Raw genomic sequence first — 17,763 nt, 5'->3', positions numbered from 1 at the left:
TGAATCAGCTGAATAAGTTAAAGCGTCTATGAAAACGGACAATTTCTCATTAACGTCCTCAGAGGAGTTGGCATTATGGCTTAGTAGAAATTCATCCACATCTGATGAGTATTTAGACCAAATTGCTTCCTGTAATTTATATTTGAGTAAAGGAGGGTTTGAAGGAGTAGGTATTACCGATAAAGGCTTGGTAATGATAATGGGGAAATGGTCACTACCGAAAGCTTCAGGTAGGACGCTCCAGTGACAAAGGGGTGAGAGGTGAGATGAAGAAATGGACAAGTCTACAGCAGATCTTGGATCCTGAGTGGGTGAAACTCTTCTAGTAGGAGATCCATCGTTAAGAAGACAAAGGTTAAGGTCTTCCAGGATATCCATTAGTTGGGTTGCGAAAGAGTCGCAACTTGGTGAGCCCCACGCATAGTGGTGAGCGTTGAAATCACCTAGTATAAGGACCGGAGGAGGAAGAGAAGAGAAAATAGACAGTAATTCCGGAATAAAAGAAGATGAGGGGTGAGGAATGTATATAGAAAGAAAAGAAATATCCATTACTCGAGCTGCAACTGCATTAAATGCTGAGTTATGCTGAGGGATGCGGAGTAATGAATATGTGAAACTTTTTTTAATTAAAAGAGAGCAACCACCATAGCCATCGTCTCTGTCATCCCTGAGACAGGCATAGCCAGGTACCCTGAAATGGGACTCCGGCTTTAGCCATGTCTCAGAGATGGCAGCCACTGCTACGGAGTATTTATTGAACAAGTAAATTATTTCAGATTTTTTGTGACGGACGCTTTTACTGTTCCACTGAAGAAACAGACACGTGTCCGTCATCGTCGAATTTATCGTCGGGGACAAGAATATTTTTAGGTATTTTATTGAAGAGAGTATTCAATTTGGAGGCAACGTTGGGCGGTAAGGAGTCATTGAATTTTGAGATGATTTCTGTGAGCATGGACAAGCAAGATTCGATAAGACGGTCATTTTCAGATACACTAGTCTGCGATGAAGATAACAAGGCACAGCCATTGGGTAATGCTGAGGGCATGTCAGCAACCAAAGACTGATGAGCTTTTCTATCGTATCCCTTTGACAAGGGGGTCCTCATACGAGGGCTTAAAGAAACTGTCTTCCTATAAGTTGTAGAAGTATAGTTAGGGATTGGTTTTTGGGTAATTTGTGATGAAGAGGACTGGGAAGCGAGAAAAGCGGTGCGAACATCTTTAGCTACGTCATTATATGGACGTCTGGATTTTGGTGTAAGTCCTGACGCTTCCATATATGAAATACCCTCCTGAGACATCACCTGTTTAATTTTCCGTTGTCTAATATGTTCCGGGCAATTTTTGTCTGTGGCTAGGTGGGAGCCTGAGCAAAGGAGGCACGATGACCTTTCCTCTGCAATGTTGCAGTTATCTCCTACATGATTCTGTGCACAACGGTAGCACCGAGGTTGAGAACGGCATTGTGTTTTAATGTGGCCAAATCTGCAACAGTTGTGACATTAAAAAAAAAAAAAAAAAAAAAAAAAAAAGGATTTGCCGGAGTCACGAACCACCATCATCCATTTCGGAAATGTCAGCACGAAGCAGATTATTTCTGCTCTCTGGCACGAAGTGTCATTGTCAATGTCAATAAAATGACATTTTACTTTTTCTGCTTTTTGCTCATTGGCGGTAAGTGGTAACCGACGCTTTAGCCAAACGATAGTCTTGATTCTTGTTGACTGATTTATTTGGTCACCCAGCGAGAGTTGAGGCCCCCACTTCATAAGTAAAAGTTTTTTGTATTTTTATATGCTTTTTATGCTGCCGTATTCTAACTTTTTTTAGAGCTTTTTTTTTGGTCTAGAGCAGGGTTTCCAAAACTATGGGTCGCAAAGTCGCGAGAGAACATTGATTGAATGGGCCCTGCCTGTAGAATGACACACCACCAGTGGCGGCGTAGCATGGGTTGGGTTGGCACCCGGAGGCCGGAGCGGTCTAGAGAACACTGGAGATGGAACGCGAATGAATGGGAGACATACAAATTAGCGCAATCAGGGCCAAGACCGTAGTACTAGCTAGTTGGCGTTCTATCTCTCCAGTCACCAGTTCACCACGACGCGCGACTCGCGCTCCATCATATTCATACCAGCTGCACGGTAAAGTTCACGCGCTAACAAAGGCGAAACTACAGTTAGATATAATAAAATATTCACTTTCTATTAATTTTTAAAACTTAAATCACTAAAACACAGCAATGTTCGTGAAACGTTTGACTCGCGTTTGAGGAAATGTAGCCATCTACTTATATAGTTTGAAGCAGCAGCCTAGCCTACACAGAATACATAATAGTAGCGATCATGACCACGATACGCATTTGTCGCCATTATGCCGATTTTTGCAAGACGTCAGCGCAGACAGCGTCCAACATATTCTTTGGCGTACAATCTTTGCTTGTGTTTGATCGCCTCAACTCTCGCCGCGCGACCTTTAACTAGAATGTGCAAATCGCATACTACAAAGCCTTAATAAAAAAAAAGTAAATGTCGTTTCGGTTCATTCATCTGTCATGTCACTTGTCAAAAAAAATGGCGAAAAATCCGCTTTTTTGCAAAGCAAATGTGTGTGAATAAAATAAAAACACCAATCTACCGAAATACTGATGATAAATAAGACCGCGTTATGTGATTCACAAACAAAATGCCTAACAAAGGTAATTTTTTATCCCGCTAGTTTATTTCAAATTTTATGCACAACAAACTGCCTTCCATACTTTGTAGAAGAGTAAATAAATCCCATTTATTGTTGGAAATGTGCACATTTCGAGTTTTATATAAAGAACAAATGTTAATTCCAGAGTCCAACCGTGTTCTGAGCACTGAGACCAAGTCGGTAATGGCTACTGCCCAGCAGACTGCAGTTGCGAAGACTGCCACTCCGTCTGCCAAGGTGGTTGTGTGCAAGGTAAGCCAAACCTATGCTTCTTGTATCGAACAAAAATGCCATACTATTGGTACTTACTAGGGTTGCCATCTCTTTTGGCAACCAAGACTAGACGCGTTAATAACGCGTTTTCAAACCCCACACAAATCAACATGTTTTTAAAATTCGCATCGCCCGGCATTGGCCTAAGAGTTAATTTTAGGCTGGACAACAAATGAAACTGTGCCTGGATACTCCTCGGACGCCCTCTAAACTTGGACAAATCCAGGGAAACCCAGATGGATTGCAATCCAATACTTACCTGTTACTAATGTTACTATTTAGATGAATGTATTTTGCATTTGTGTAATGTAGAACATCTGTGTAAATTACACAAGCTCGGCCTATGCCCCAAGTTTAAGTATGAATCTAAATAAATTATGTAGTTTGGAATTTTCTATTCAAGTTTGTGTTGTATCAGGTGGCATAAATAGTTTGAAAATGATATTGTTTGATCGTACAATCAAATACTAATACTTGACAAACAGGGTAAGGCAAGTGGGATTTACTTAATTTTACCATTATTTATTACTATACTACTGCGTGTCTTGACTCCATGCAATCCTATGAAGTCTATTTATCTTATTTTGTTGTTGATTTTATAGAGCTTAACAGAGGTAAGTGGACTTAAAGGAATTTTTATTTTCTAAATGTCTAAAAATTTTCTGATTGCCTGTTACTGCTGACAGTCCCATAGTTCTTGATGCCAAGTTTACTTCCTTGTAGGCTGTTACATGAGACTTGAGCAATTTTACTAAGAAATGAGTCTGGTTTATATCACTAAGTGTTACTCACTCAATGCTTGCTATCAATTTTTGTATTTATTTTACAAATTCAGCTGAAATTTTAAACTGTAGCTATCATATGTGTAGTATTTACAAAATTACTGAAGTTTCTTTCATAAAACTATATTATTTTCTAGGCTATGGGTGTGAAAGTAAAGTATATAAAATGATTAAAATAATACAAAAAATTCATTCATTATAATATTTATTGTATAAATCACCTATATGCTCCACCAATGGTCTGTTCACCATTTTACCGACGTCTTTGGCAAATATAAAGTCTAAGTGGTTGAACTTGGGCCAACCGCCTCCTGCCTGGACGGACTCCAGTACTCCTGTTTTGTTCAACTGGTCCACTAGTCGCATAATTTGCTGTAAAAAAAGGTAATTTAGATTTTTAAATGTTAAATTGTTACTTAGGAACTTATTACACAACTTTTTTTTACATCTTATTCTGAATTACTTCCTTCCTAATCATTTATGGATGGTCTTCAACTAATCTACTCAACTACTGACATCAAACTATTCTCTGTCTAATGCATGGGCTGTAGCAAATTAGTGTGTGAATATTAGTTCACCTCAGGTGTTGATTGGCCTTCTAAGAATTTATTGATAAGTTAGCAGCATTATTCTAAGAACATTTTATTCCTTGTGACAAGTTTTGGCACTTGATAGACTGAACAAGTTCAATGAAAAGATTCAAAGAGCTACTACAATAACTGGGTTTAAATTAATATTAACTTACAGATTTTTCTGTCAGTTGATCATTCTCTCCATATAGTATGGTGACAGGTACTTTTACGTTGTCCAGATTGTATGGTTTCACCTCACCGTAAAGCCCGTCTTCCCATGATGTGAATACATCTGTAAGCAATCAAACAGTTATAAAACTCGAAATTGTATCGACTACTTCCGTTGCCTTTAATGTTCAATAGTGTAATAATGTAAAGCCTGTGCGACGGGCGCCCGCAGTGAGTGTGCGAGCGCGACAGCAACATAATTACGCGCGAGCGATAGGGATGGGTAGCTTGGGGTCATTGGACGGGATTCTACGTGCTCACGGACCAGGCTTTAGGAATATTATGTATCTTCATTCATCAAACAATTTGGAATCCATCAACTAGTGAGTCTTGCATCGATTATAAAGCTTTTGGTTACCTGTCATGGCGACCTTTGCAAAATGTTCGACCTGTCGAAACGACGCGGGGTGCATGCTTGATAATAAAACTGGGACCATGTCCTGAAAATATAAACAATAGCATATTCATATTTTATATATCTTCAGTAAATATTCCTTCTATTTGAATATTATTATTTGATCTATAAATTGTAATTCTATCTGAATATCATCTTAGGCCCGATTCGACCAAACTTTCTAATTTGTAGGGGCCCGATTCTAATTTGTATGAAGAATCGGCCGATAGTCGATACTAAATCGGTGCAATGTGCGCACTTCCATACATCTCCATATTGATTAACAGCCCGACCCAACTATCGGTCAACTAAAAGTCGGTGGTCTGCGCCTAGGCTAAATGTGACTGGGTTCGCACTGTTTATATCGTAGACCACAGTGACGTTGATACGATGGAAAAGAAAATGTTGTTTTCCGGCAGTTAGAGGTAAGGTAGCCAGTTCCTCCGTGGTTGAGGATTGCTGCGGGTGAAGCTCGCTTCCACCTTCGGCCTGATCATCACTTACCATCAGGTGAGATACAGGCCAAGAGCTTCCTCGTTGTGGATAAAAAAAATGTGAACCTACCCAAGGGTTCAGGTCGTAGTCTTCACCAACGATGGCGTACAGAAACCTCATGCAGATGTCTGTTTGTGGCTGCCTCGCTGTGCAGAAGCTGCCGACGAACATCGCCAGCACTTCTGGACGGATCGACAGGGCGTGATAGCCTCGACGACGCATCACATTCTGAAACAACATTTGAAGCTAAAGCCTGGTCCGTGAGCACGTAGAATTTTGTCCTGCGACTGCGACTGTGCGATGGGCGCCCGCAGTGAGTTTGCGAGCGCGACAGCAACATAATTACGCGCGAGCGATAAGGATGGGTAGCTTGGGGTCATTGGACAAAATTCTACGTGCTCACGGACCAGGCTTTAGTTAACGCCAATTCCCTCTAAAGTCACTAACCCTGGGTTACTTTATCTATACCAAACGTCAAATGTCTGTCAAACTCCATACAAAAACACGGGTTATAGTTACGATTAAAGTTACGGTGGTGCAATTGAAGCTTAAAGTTTTGAAGTGTCATATCCTTCTACAGCAAACTTTTTCCTAAGAGATCTAGCCAGTTTTACCTTATGTCTAGATCCTAGACTCTAACTAGACAGTTGGTGGTATGATTGACAACCACTAAATAATCGTGCCAAATTGAGAGGCGTTGATAAAACAAGCAATGCCTATTAAGCTGTCAAGAATCTGAACTCTGTACTCACAAGTAAATCAAATGATTTCAAGAAGAAATTCACGAACGCCTTCATATTGCTCATGTAGACCGCCGGAGCCATAGCCACGAAGGCCACCAGCTTATCGTTGTACTCCGGCCTTTGGGACAGCATGGTGAAAAACGTTGTGGTGCCCATGGAGTGGCCGATGTAGAAGACCTTTGACAAGCCAGTGATGGTCAAAATCTTGTCAATGATGGCCGGTGCGTCGTACTTGCCATGTTCGTGGAAGCTGAAAAAAAAAATGGATTATGATTTTTTTTTATCTCCAACACCTATCAGCCAGTCTAGAAGTAACAGGGTTTGTCGTATGGTGACAACATAGTGATTTAATATGCATACTCAAAACATTAAACGGCGTGTCGCGTAGGGGTCATCAGTGAGCCCCAAATAATAAACATTTTCTAAATAATTTTAAAACTGAACTTGGTTTTAATAGTGATAATAATCAACGGATTGCAAATCATGATTGTAATCAAAATTATAAAATGTTGGTAATACCTGAACTCCCAAAAGGCTGGGTCGTTCCGGGTCAAATTCTTGTGCGCCGTGTAAAAGTTTCCACGTAAGTTCGCGAGCCATACGTCATATCCCGCGTCTGCTAAAATGTATCCTGAAAATGAAACGGTAAAATTGTATCATTCTGTTTCTCGGGAAACCAGTTATTAAGGTATTTAGAAGAAATTGATTGTTACCGTCAGCCATATTTCAACTGACCTACGCCAAAGGTCCTATTTCACCTCAACCAGTGGTCATAGCATAGACCTCACATTGAGGGCTTTTTCATCATCATCCATGACGTCCACTGCTGAATATAGGCCTCCCCCAAAACGGCTTTTTAGCTGTTAGGTTAATTTATTTTCGGCAATTTTTTTAACACTGCCAAGTTCTGATAATACCAAAAAAGGAGTGACCTACCTAGACTGTTCTGAGGGCCCATGATAACAAAATTCCCGCTGTTCCCCATAAGGCCATGGACTATCATAACAGCTCTCTTGCCCTTGGCGCTGGGACCAGACCTTCTAGCTGACCGTCTCCCGGCTGGTATCCTGAAGATCTGCAGTATGTAGCCATCTTCAGTCGTCACTCTGTGCTTCTCGACGGGGTAACCAGACGAGGCGATTAGTTGAGGCTAAAAATAAGGAAACATATTTCTATGTTAATAATAAATAATAAACATACGAATACGATCCTCAATGGATGATTGAAAAAGTAAAGTCACTTTTCCTCGATAATAAATTCACCATTTTGTGAACGAACATTGTGATTTTTTTATTGTAATGGATCTGTCATTGTCCATAATTTAGAATCAATCAAGTCGGCTTGTTGCTACCTGACTACATCAATGCTATCACATTTGATTAAGTACTACGTAGAAAGTAAAAAACTCAGTGTTAAAAAAGCAAGGACGATTAACTTTGAATTCCCATACCTGTGTTTAGTGACACGCGATATCATTGTTAAAGGTTTCAATGCCTTATCCAGGCTTATGTGGATAATCTAAGTTTATAACGCAAGGTTAGAAGGCACGTGCATGTTTCAGGTTATTTTAAAATTGTTCTTAGCGGCTCTTGTCCTTGTCAGTTGACCCCAAATCCCTATTAGCTTTGGGAGTTGGGACAGATTTTCTGTAGAGTTGTAGACAAACCAGTCTGCAAACCGGAATATCAATAACTTCTTCTAGTTATTAGTGAATTTGACTTAGTGTTATAGGCCCTTTTATCGATTTCTAGTTTAAGATCTGTTTCAAAGTATCAATAGTTCTTCAATTTAAAGCAAATGCATGAAAATTTGAAACACTCTTTTCTCAATTTATAATAGTTTTCCTACTAATACAGCAATCTCTGAACGTACAGTTTGATCACAGTTTGATTTAGCCTTGATGCGGTTCATCTAGGGTTTCTGATTTCTCGACCTATTTTTTTTCTCGAGTTTCGGGAATTCTCGAGGCCAAAGTCTCGAGTTTTCTCGGGTCTCGAGTCTTTTAATTAAAATTGTTGAAATCGGTTGAAATTTGATAAAAACACAGGTTTTTTTAAATCTAATACAAAAAAACTAAAACCCAACTACGTAAAACTTAACTGAAAAGATAGAAACAAGACAAAGTGTTCATAAAATGCAGTCGGAGACATAAATGACTATTTTTTTTTTGTTGGTGATAAGTAGTTGGTGATAAGCCGTGTGGTGACGGCAGAATGGAATACATTTGTCACCAACCCCTACTCTTCCCGCGGAGGAGGCTCATAGTCCAGCAGTGGACTGTAAAGGACTGTTGATGATGATATGATGATATAAGTGTTTGATGCCTCCAACTGCATTTGTGAACACTTTGTCTTATTCTATCTTTTCAGTTCATTTTTACCCAGTTGGGTTTTTTGTTTTTATTTTTTTTTACACTTTGTCTTATTTCTATCTTTTCAGTTCAATTTTACCCAGTTGGTTTTTTGTTTTTATTTCATTTTTTCAATAGTATTTTTATTTCAATCTTTTAGTTAAAGAGCATACATTTTGCAAGCTATTTAAAAATCCTTTATTGATACCCCACTCGATAGGTTTTGAGATATATTTTTAATACATATTATGGCGCCAAAAATCGGCCATTTTTATATTTTCCATATACCCAGTGTCACTCTCACAGTTAAAACAAATCTAACGATACCTCACATGCCATAGTTTATTGAGTTTCACAATATGGCGTCTGGTAGTCGCCATATTGAATTTTTACTAACGTCATGTGTTTAGTGACACTCACCGGACTTTAAGAGAAATCGATTGACGTGCGAATAATAAAAATCGACCCAATAGTTTGGTCTTTATAGTGCTTCAAAAACATACATACATAGGCTGTTAGACACATTACCACTCCTTTGCGTCACGCAGTCGGGTAAAAAAGGAAAGAGTAGACCAGTCTAAAAGCAACGTTAACCTATTAAATAATTAAAAACTTACTTTTGTCTAAGAAAATAGGCTTTCAAGAATATTAAAAGCTTCAAATTCGAAACTCGACAATTCTCGAGCTCCGGTAATTTTTTTCTCGTCTCGAATGAAGCCAAATTTCTCGAGTTTTCTCGAGTTCGAGAAAGCTCGAGCAGAAACCCTAGGTTCATCCAATAATTTGAATTAATGATCTTACACGTCTAACAATGGTTATTTACAATTAAAGCCCTTAATAATAGCGGTAACTTGGACGTTGTCACGTGACTATTGTCAACGCACGCGCGTCGCGCACGTTATCACCATCAATATCGTTTCGCAAGTTGATTTTTACAAAAATCCATATTATTTTTTTTAGTTTCGCTGATCTATTCGTTGATGCTTTAGTATCACTGCGAACAGTTTCGCTTGCCATCGCCGCCTACTTTTTCCAATAATTTGATGAGGTAACAAATAAAAGTCTTTACTATGGCATAAGATTTGTAATCCCCATAATCGGATGCTTCCTTTTACGAGAAATTATTGTAGTTACCTACTTGAAGGTTTACTGAATTGCAATAACGTGTTTTGTGTTGTCATCATCGATGTCAGCATAATCGACTTTTCAGGAGCGCTTCGCGTCCATTATAAATAAATTAAAATACGATATAATATCGATTTAATATTATAATATTAATATTAACTTAATTTACTTCTAGTGACTGTTTCCGCAAAGCTATCATGATAAAGGTCTCTACCCACTACACCGTATCATACCATGACCGTGCTAAGAACGTGTCATGCACGAAAAGCAACACGATACGCTCTACTATGCCCACTGAAGATCGACGGCGTTCTGTGCAACATTTATTGACGCTCCGTGCATGGCACGCGACGGTGTTGGTCGGTGACGGAACGGTCTACTGGGAACAGTGTCACATTTTTCAATACAAATAATATTTATTTGCCTGACACGTTCCTAGCACGGTCATGGTATGATACGGTGTAGTGGGTAGAGACCTTTATCCGCAATTTAAAGTAATAGCTTGAATCCGTGTTCATGGAGCGAGAATTATGTGATTATGGAGTTTTAATCGTGGGCTATATTATGGTTTTGATAACGGCCTTGACATTTTTGACCCTTGACCCTGCACCATTATTTGTCTGGTAGCACTGGCCGACTAGTCTTCGATTAGGGTGACAAATCATGGATTCGGGCACGAAATCGAGTTTATTTATGCTTTACAATTCCTGATATAATACGTTAAGGTCTATTTACAATTGTTATTAGGTATCGTCCTACACAAAAAGTTTGATAAAAAATCGTTACATTTTAGTTAGGTGATTCTCTGTTACCTAATAATTGGTTGCTTATTACTTTTTAAATTTTGTGCATCAGATTTGAATATAAGCAGGTGGACTAATCACATAGAACAGTTATTTTCCTATATGTTAATTAATTACAGTGTATTGATTATTTTTATTAAGTTTTGTAATAGAATAAACAATTCATGATGCAACTCATATCCTTGACATGGCCTAGGGTCATGGGGCAACAGGAGTTTATATTAAATGCTTGAAACATAACTTGAAAACCTTAGCCCACTTTAAGCCTATGCATCCTTAGCACCGTCAATTAGCACTTATAATCTTTGAAACCTTAAGTTATTCCATTAAATTGTAAATGAATGAAATACGCCATTTATCAACATTATTGAACCTTTCATTTAAAGGTCCTTCTTTTAATCTTAATGAATTTGTAATAGATTATTTACATTTTTTTGCTTCTAATAAGCGGTTAAGTGCGGTTAACCAGTGTAAGTTTTCTGGTTTTTACCCAAATTAAAAAGCATTCCTAAGGCCAGTTGATATAAATTTGCATTATCGATGGACATGAATCTAAAGTGTTTGAGTTTGCGTGAGAATGTGTAACGACTGTGTGTGGTATACTCGTATCCTACTAATATTATAAATGCGAAAGTTTGGATGTCTGGATGTTTGTTACTCTTTCACACAAAAACTACTGAACGGATTTTGATGAAACTTTACAGTATTATTGTTTATAACCCAGAATAACACATAGGCTATAATTTATGACGATTATGTGACCAACTAAATTTCACGCGGGTGAAGCCGCGGGCAAAAGCTATTATAAATTATATTGTAGTACATGGATGACACTACAGAATAGTACGATACACGCATGCTTATTGTAGATTAGTATCTCTGATATTGGAATGACGACTGATGGTTGGCTGAAGGAATTCTTATATTGTTTTGATATAAATGTAGCACCAGAAATATTTATTTTATGTCACGCCTACAAGTTTTTCGATTCTGCACTCAAGTTCTCTACATACGGTGGGCAAATTAACATTTCATTAAACGACCTCACTGATTAAACTATTTAATTTCAACTAATAAGCTAAAAAGTAATAACGTAATGTTAGGTATTTATAACAATACAAAGTTGCGAATTTTCTTACAAAGTTGTAAATTAATTATATTGTGCAGCATGTTTACTTTGTTTTTGAGTGTAATTCGTTAATAATTATAATGAATTATAAACTAATTCGTGTTGAACCGTAACACATGTAATTTTCTCTAATTATGCCACTCAGAAAAATTGTTAACAAAGAAACTACATTGAAGTAGATTGAACTTTGTGTTACCTAAGCTGTTTTGATTGATACATAGGTCGGTGGCAACTAAATGCGATTTTTAAGCACATGCCTTTATATGCCACGATTAAGTAGCAATCTAGATTAGAACGTAGCCCTGCTGAATGACGTTGCGTATAATGAAGTTAAAATATAAAAACAATACGAAAAATTGCTGGAGATGCTTATAACTTAGCCATAAAGTACACACAGAGTAGATGTGAATCATATTTGACTCGCGGGAAAGAGAAATCCGACTCGTGTTACAAATGAAAAAAATACTAATGCAGTGCTGCTGCAGTGCTTTACAGCAAATAATGATAGTGCGGTAACACCTAACCACAAGACACGTGCTGTACAATAATGTTGTAACAATCATCAAGTGCCAATGATGATTGGGTGTCACACAGGCCATCAATGACGCCTATCCTATACAATCTATTTTCAATGTACATTAATTACTTAGTGACAAAAGATTCATGAAGAAATAAGAGTAAATACATTAAGAGTAGGCGCACACCGTTGATTTTTAGTTGGCCAATAGTTGTGCCCGATTTCAAATTGTATGAAGAATCGGCCAAATCGAATCGGCGTAGTGTGCGCACTCCCATACATGCCCATACTGATCAACTGCCCGACTAAACTATCGGCCGACGAAAAAACAACGGTGTGCGCCTACTCTAAAGGACAGTGACACTTATTCGATTCTTTTATTTGATGCTTAGTAAAAATTGATACCCCAGTGTAATTTTCCTGTTTTTTAATTTAACTATAACTAGGCGGAAGCTAGCATTTTGAAATAAATGATTGTAGGTACATGCACAATTTACTTTACATCAACTAAATGCATCCAATTCCATCCATTCATCGATATAAATGGCAGTATTTAGTGTATGAAACGTGAAGGTCACCGAATAGGCCCATAACATAAACAATGGAAGTGTACCATTCAGCGCACGTTTATTCTTATTATGTCATGAAGATGCGCGCGCGCCGCTCTTGGGGCGACCATTCGGTGTCTCCGAAACTGGACAAGACTAGTTGTAAAAAGACACATACAATTAGTTGATAATTTAAAAGTAACTATTTTCTAGGATAGTGCTCGTATTTAGCCTATACAAGCTGGTAGGGTAAAAAAAAGATTATGAGACATGTAAAGGCTCCTTAAGAGCAAAATACTTAACGATTTGTAAGTACTATTTATTAGTCAAATAAATAAAGAAATTTTGACTTTGACTATATTTATCATTTATGAAGATTGATCTATAGTGGGCCTACCCACTGAACCCCAACAGTGCCCTCCGTAGCCTGTTGAAACGGCAACGCGAGTTATTGTCCTCCTTACTTAGACAGACATTGTCCGCGACTTTTTAAATCATGGCTGCCCTACCATGCGAATTCGGAATTAAAATCACAGCACGCGCCGTTATTTGTATTTATTTGCAAATTGAGCAGTTTTTGTTTCTGTTTCCTCAGTGTCACAGTGGCATGCCGATAGGACCTTTTTGCCGTTCATTAATATGAATAGCTTCGGTCTTCCTTATTGCCATAAGAGACCCATAAGATTCACGGCAACAATGACATTTGCCCGCGGATTTGCGGTATCGGATTCGAATTGCCTGTAGGATGCAATGTTGACCATACATTTGTCGTCTAAAACCATCGATAAGATTTTATCACGATGCTCATCCTAGCGCGGCTTAAGTCGATCGATATCATCTCTGAAAAAAATATAGCTAATGTAGAACATTTACGTTCTTATTTGAATGGATGCATCGAGGAATGGATAGCATTCGCAATAATAATTTTAATAGTGATTTTTCTATTCAATATATACGTTTTAATTGGGTTTTGAAACAATGTAAGGCAGTAGTGCGACTGTTTTGTGAACTGAGGTATGCACTCTTGAACTTTCGGTCTTACAGCTCTAATAGAACCTATTACGTAAGGTAATAGTTTTCCTTTGTTACCTTTGTTCTAGCGACATCGCAAGTACAACGACTAAAATAAGGAAGTTAGTTCCACTGTACCCTCTATACATGCTTGTATGCTACTGCAGTGCTGAATAAAATATGTAATGCGTCGTCTCATTAGAGGGACTCTGATGTGACAGATAAACGAGGAATTTGAGATTTATTTACATTTCTGTGACATGACTGCATGTATACAGCACCTCTAGCTTATTATTGTGGTATCGTACGTAGTTTTAATAAGTGCGATTTTTCAATAAAAATGTTTATTATGATGTACTGCAAGACAATGACACTTCGGAAGTCACCACAGCGTAGAGCTAAGATTGTTTTTGTTATTCTGTTTTTTTAACATGGTGCATCCTTATAATGACATCCTTATTATATTTTCTTTGCTGCAGCAATTTCCCGTTTTTGTAATTTTTATAAGATCAAACTACTTTTTCCCTGTTCATGATGAGACGACATAGGAAAAGCCACTGATCTGTCTGTACCATACTTGAGTCATGGGTAATGTTGGGATAACTTATTATGGCATAATGCTAGGTCCAGAATGAGTCATTGGAATAGTCAGTCATTGATTTGAAATTATTTTGACATCCCTGGATACGTATTTTTGTTTCATTACTATTCTTGATTCGCATGCACAAACTGAATCCCATATTTTTTTATACATTGTCGAACACTTTTAGGTAGAGAGAAGTAGAGAGTTTTAAAATGGTTTGTTTTATACCTAGCTACATGAGATTCAGCCTTTGTGACGTGTCTTCTGTACATTAATTTATGTAACCATGCAATTTTCTGTTCAGTTTTGGAATTACTGAGTGTACTCGTAGTTGGCACAACAGTATAATATTCTCAAGATCCAGTTAATTATGCTTAACTGTATCATGCTTCTAATAACGATGTCGACAATTATGGTGTTTCTGTAAAAAGAAACTTCATTGTTGAGCGCATGTATTGTGAGTTCTGATGGGTACTTAACCAACCATTGGACAAATTGCACATCCTTTAACTCAACAATAGTGGTTTCGTTAAATTGTGTTATTATTAGTGACGTCTGAGGAAAATTTTCATTCACAACTTAATCATTTCTTATTTGTATATATGTGGGTGATATAACGTAAACAAGTAACTACTAACGTAAATAAACATTCATTATTGGTTGCAGATAGGTGATTTTCTCTTTTATAATGTAGGCTTATAAACTGGTGTCAAACTTTATGACTTGCTATATTATGTGTGATAGAATTGATCGAAGTCATATCAATGTCCTCCGAAAATGTATGGACAGTAAAAATGAATTTTAAATGAGAGCACAATCACATAGAGTGCTTTTATTACGATGTTCTACGGGATTCGACACCTGGAAAAGACGAACCCCAAAGAATTAAATGGTTGTGTCTTTAATTTGATTTAAATAAAGACAATAAACAAATTGTTAATTTGCATTTTACTAGGTATTAATTTATCCCACGTTTCACTTAAACTGTTGTCACAGCAGCAGTTCGCGAAAATCGCGAATTCCTAATTGTTGTTATATGTTCATTAAATTGGTAGGAAGTGTGCCATTAAATTACAATAATTTGTATTATTTCGTTTTCGAAGTTTTTTATTGTTTTCAATTATGTACGATCGTGACGAATATGTTTTATGATTGAAACGCGTCGAAGGTTATCTATTTTTGTTCTATTACCTTTTAATCAAGGAGGTTATTGTTCTTATGAATTGGATTTTTGATAGGAAGACTTTTTGTAATTATACTTAAGTTTTTTAGCCAGGCTATTTTTATAAGTGCGTACCTTTGTAACATTTTTTTTTATGCATTCTAGAGCGGAATTTAGAGATAACCTGGCAAGATCTTAATGAATTTTTATTAAAATATATGTATAGTTCAGTGGTTTGTGCGCCGGTTCTCAAAGCTTGCGGGTGCGGGTACGAACCCCGACTGGGTCAAAAGTTATTTTTATTGCCTTTTGTAGAGCTGTATGTATTTTATGTATAATCGAACAACAATGTCAGTGGTGTTGGAATACCTATACTGACTATATTTCATTGAATTGTTAAATCAATTCACAATATGTATCTTGAAAAGATGAATTTGTGATCTTACTAATCTGTGAAAAAATGCACTTTGAAAAATATTGGAAAAAATGGAAAATGGGAGCAAGTTGATTATCACTATCACCATTTAAAAAATAAAAATTAGAATAAAAATTGTTATTAACAAGATCACAAAGTTATAAATATTTTTTCCATTTAGAGGCTAGCATAAAATAATGATAAAAATAAACGGGAAAAATATTTTGTTAAATTAATATTTATTACTACAATTAACTTATAATTTAATAATGTGGCATGAATATTATACTTACAACAGTCGCATACGCCTCCCTTCTCAGCTGCCCGCTGCACACGCACAAGACTGCACAAAATATAATCACAGAAAACCTCATTGCACCCATTTAAAAAAATAAATTATGACTAAAATCTTTTTAAAATCGCACTGTCTGTCTTTTAATCACAGCCTTAAGACAGCGTTCTAATTTTAAAAATTAATTTCACGGTTTTGAAAAAAATAACTGCATTTAGCGTTCTATTTTCAAAATTGTGTTACGAAAATGTGCGCCTGCGGCTGCCGCGCGACATTCGTGATACGTGGACCGTGATGTCCTGCCGTTGTTTTTATTTATCGGTTTTCATCGACGAAGCGTGGACTCGTTTAGGGCCTTCGTCCAGAGGTAGAGCTTGGCATAGTATAGCGTGAGCGAAATCATTTATGTAATACGTAATAAATGTAGCGTTGTCGTTAAAATGCCTCGCGAAAGTTTCATATTATGTGTCTTAGGGGAGTTTAAAATATTATAATAAAGCTTAGTGGTATCAATACCGCGGTTTTTTTAATTATGAGGTTATGTTTGAGTTTGAGGTTTTTTTAACATAGTTTGAAATTGCAAAAAAGCAGCACGTTGTGATTCAATTAAACTGTGAAAGTCATTATTATTATAGAATAATTATTAAATGACAGCTTAATAAGCTTGTCTAATGGCTCTAAAGCACTTAAGGAAAAAATAAGGTTGCATTAGATGATTCAACCATTGATTATTACAAATAAATTTCCGTAGCATGACTAATATCTTCCAACGTTTAGTGGACGCTAGGGTTTAGAAAATTATGTAGATTACCCGACTGACATCTTTGTTACCGCCCCATCTGAAGCTGCGTTAATTACGTGTAAAGTAATTAATTACTTTCCATACTAATTTACTAATTAATTCCTATAAATCTTTAGACAATTAATAGGTTAAAAAGTTAGTTACTCATGTTTAAGCTATTTTTCTATTTATTTGGTGTTGTGGCTACGAATACTGAAATTTTGAAAGTTCATCCTACTAATATTATAAATGCGAAAGTTTGGATGTCTGATTGTCTGGATGTTTGTTACTCTTTCACGCAAAAACTACTGAACGGATGTTGATGAAACTTTACAGTATTATTGTTTATAACCCAGAATAACATATAGGCTATAATTTATGACGATCTGTGACAAACGAAATTTCACGCGGGTGAAGCCGCGGGCAAAAGCTAGTACAGTAATAAATTCGTAGGGGGTGAAAATTGTTCAACCCCTTACTAAAACTCGACGTACGATCGTAGTGGAAATCCTTGAGGTAGGAATTTGCCCAGCAATGGACATGAATTGGCTGAAACGTACGAAGTTTTTAAAAAGCGCTCTTTTTCTTTCGGAGGGTGATCGTATGGATACAGTTTTTGATTTGTTTGTCATGGTCATGTTGGCATTAAATGCATTGTTTTTCGCACCAAAGTTGCACTGCTGGGCTTTGTATGTTAGGTACTCCTTGGTTGTTTTCATTTGTGATTCTGATTTAAAATAGGATTAAAATTATCCTATACAAAGTTATTTCGTGTTATACGAGTACATAAAATGCACATTATCTCGCTATGACAATGTGATAGTAGGCAGTGCCTAGGTACAGTTAGCGTCAGATAGATCATCT

At 37.0% G+C, this 17,763-nt stretch overlaps 2 protein-coding genes across 2 annotated transcripts in view; one reads left to right on the top strand and one right to left on the bottom strand.

Moving 5' to 3' along the window:
* Positions 1-2,559: 2,559 nt before the first annotated feature.
* crm (cramped chromatin regulator) overlaps positions 2,560-17,763 on the top strand; it is a 34,466-nt gene continuing 19,262 nt past the window's right edge. Inside the window, exons 1-2 of the mRNA XM_028312928.1 lie at positions 2,560-2,697; positions 2,842-2,948. Coding sequence (XP_028168729.1) covers positions 2,685-2,697; positions 2,842-2,948 — 120 coding nt within the window. The 5' untranslated portion in view covers positions 2,560-2,684. The remainder of the gene's footprint in view (positions 2,698-2,841; positions 2,949-17,763) is intronic.
* LOC114358851 (lipase 1) lies at positions 3,940-16,555 on the bottom strand. Its single transcript, XM_028312926.1, has 8 exons — positions 16,120-16,555; positions 7,120-7,333; positions 6,703-6,814; positions 6,193-6,433; positions 5,510-5,668; positions 4,910-4,991; positions 4,497-4,615; positions 3,940-4,123 (listed from the first exon to the last, which is right to left on the bottom strand). The coding sequence occupies exons 1-8, from the start codon at positions 16,207-16,209 to the stop codon at positions 3,941-3,943; spliced, it is 1,200 nt and encodes a 399-aa protein (XP_028168727.1). The 5' UTR covers positions 16,210-16,555; the 3' UTR covers position 3,940.

This window comes from Ostrinia furnacalis, unplaced genomic scaffold, assembly GCF_004193835.3.
Source record: "Ostrinia furnacalis isolate ACB-3 unplaced genomic scaffold, ASM419383v2 OfSCF4122, whole genome shotgun sequence".
Taxonomy (NCBI): Eukaryota; Metazoa; Arthropoda; class Insecta; order Lepidoptera; family Crambidae; genus Ostrinia; species Ostrinia furnacalis.
The sequence above is the reverse complement of the archived record's forward strand: the minus strand, read 5'-3'. Positions and strand labels throughout refer to the sequence as shown.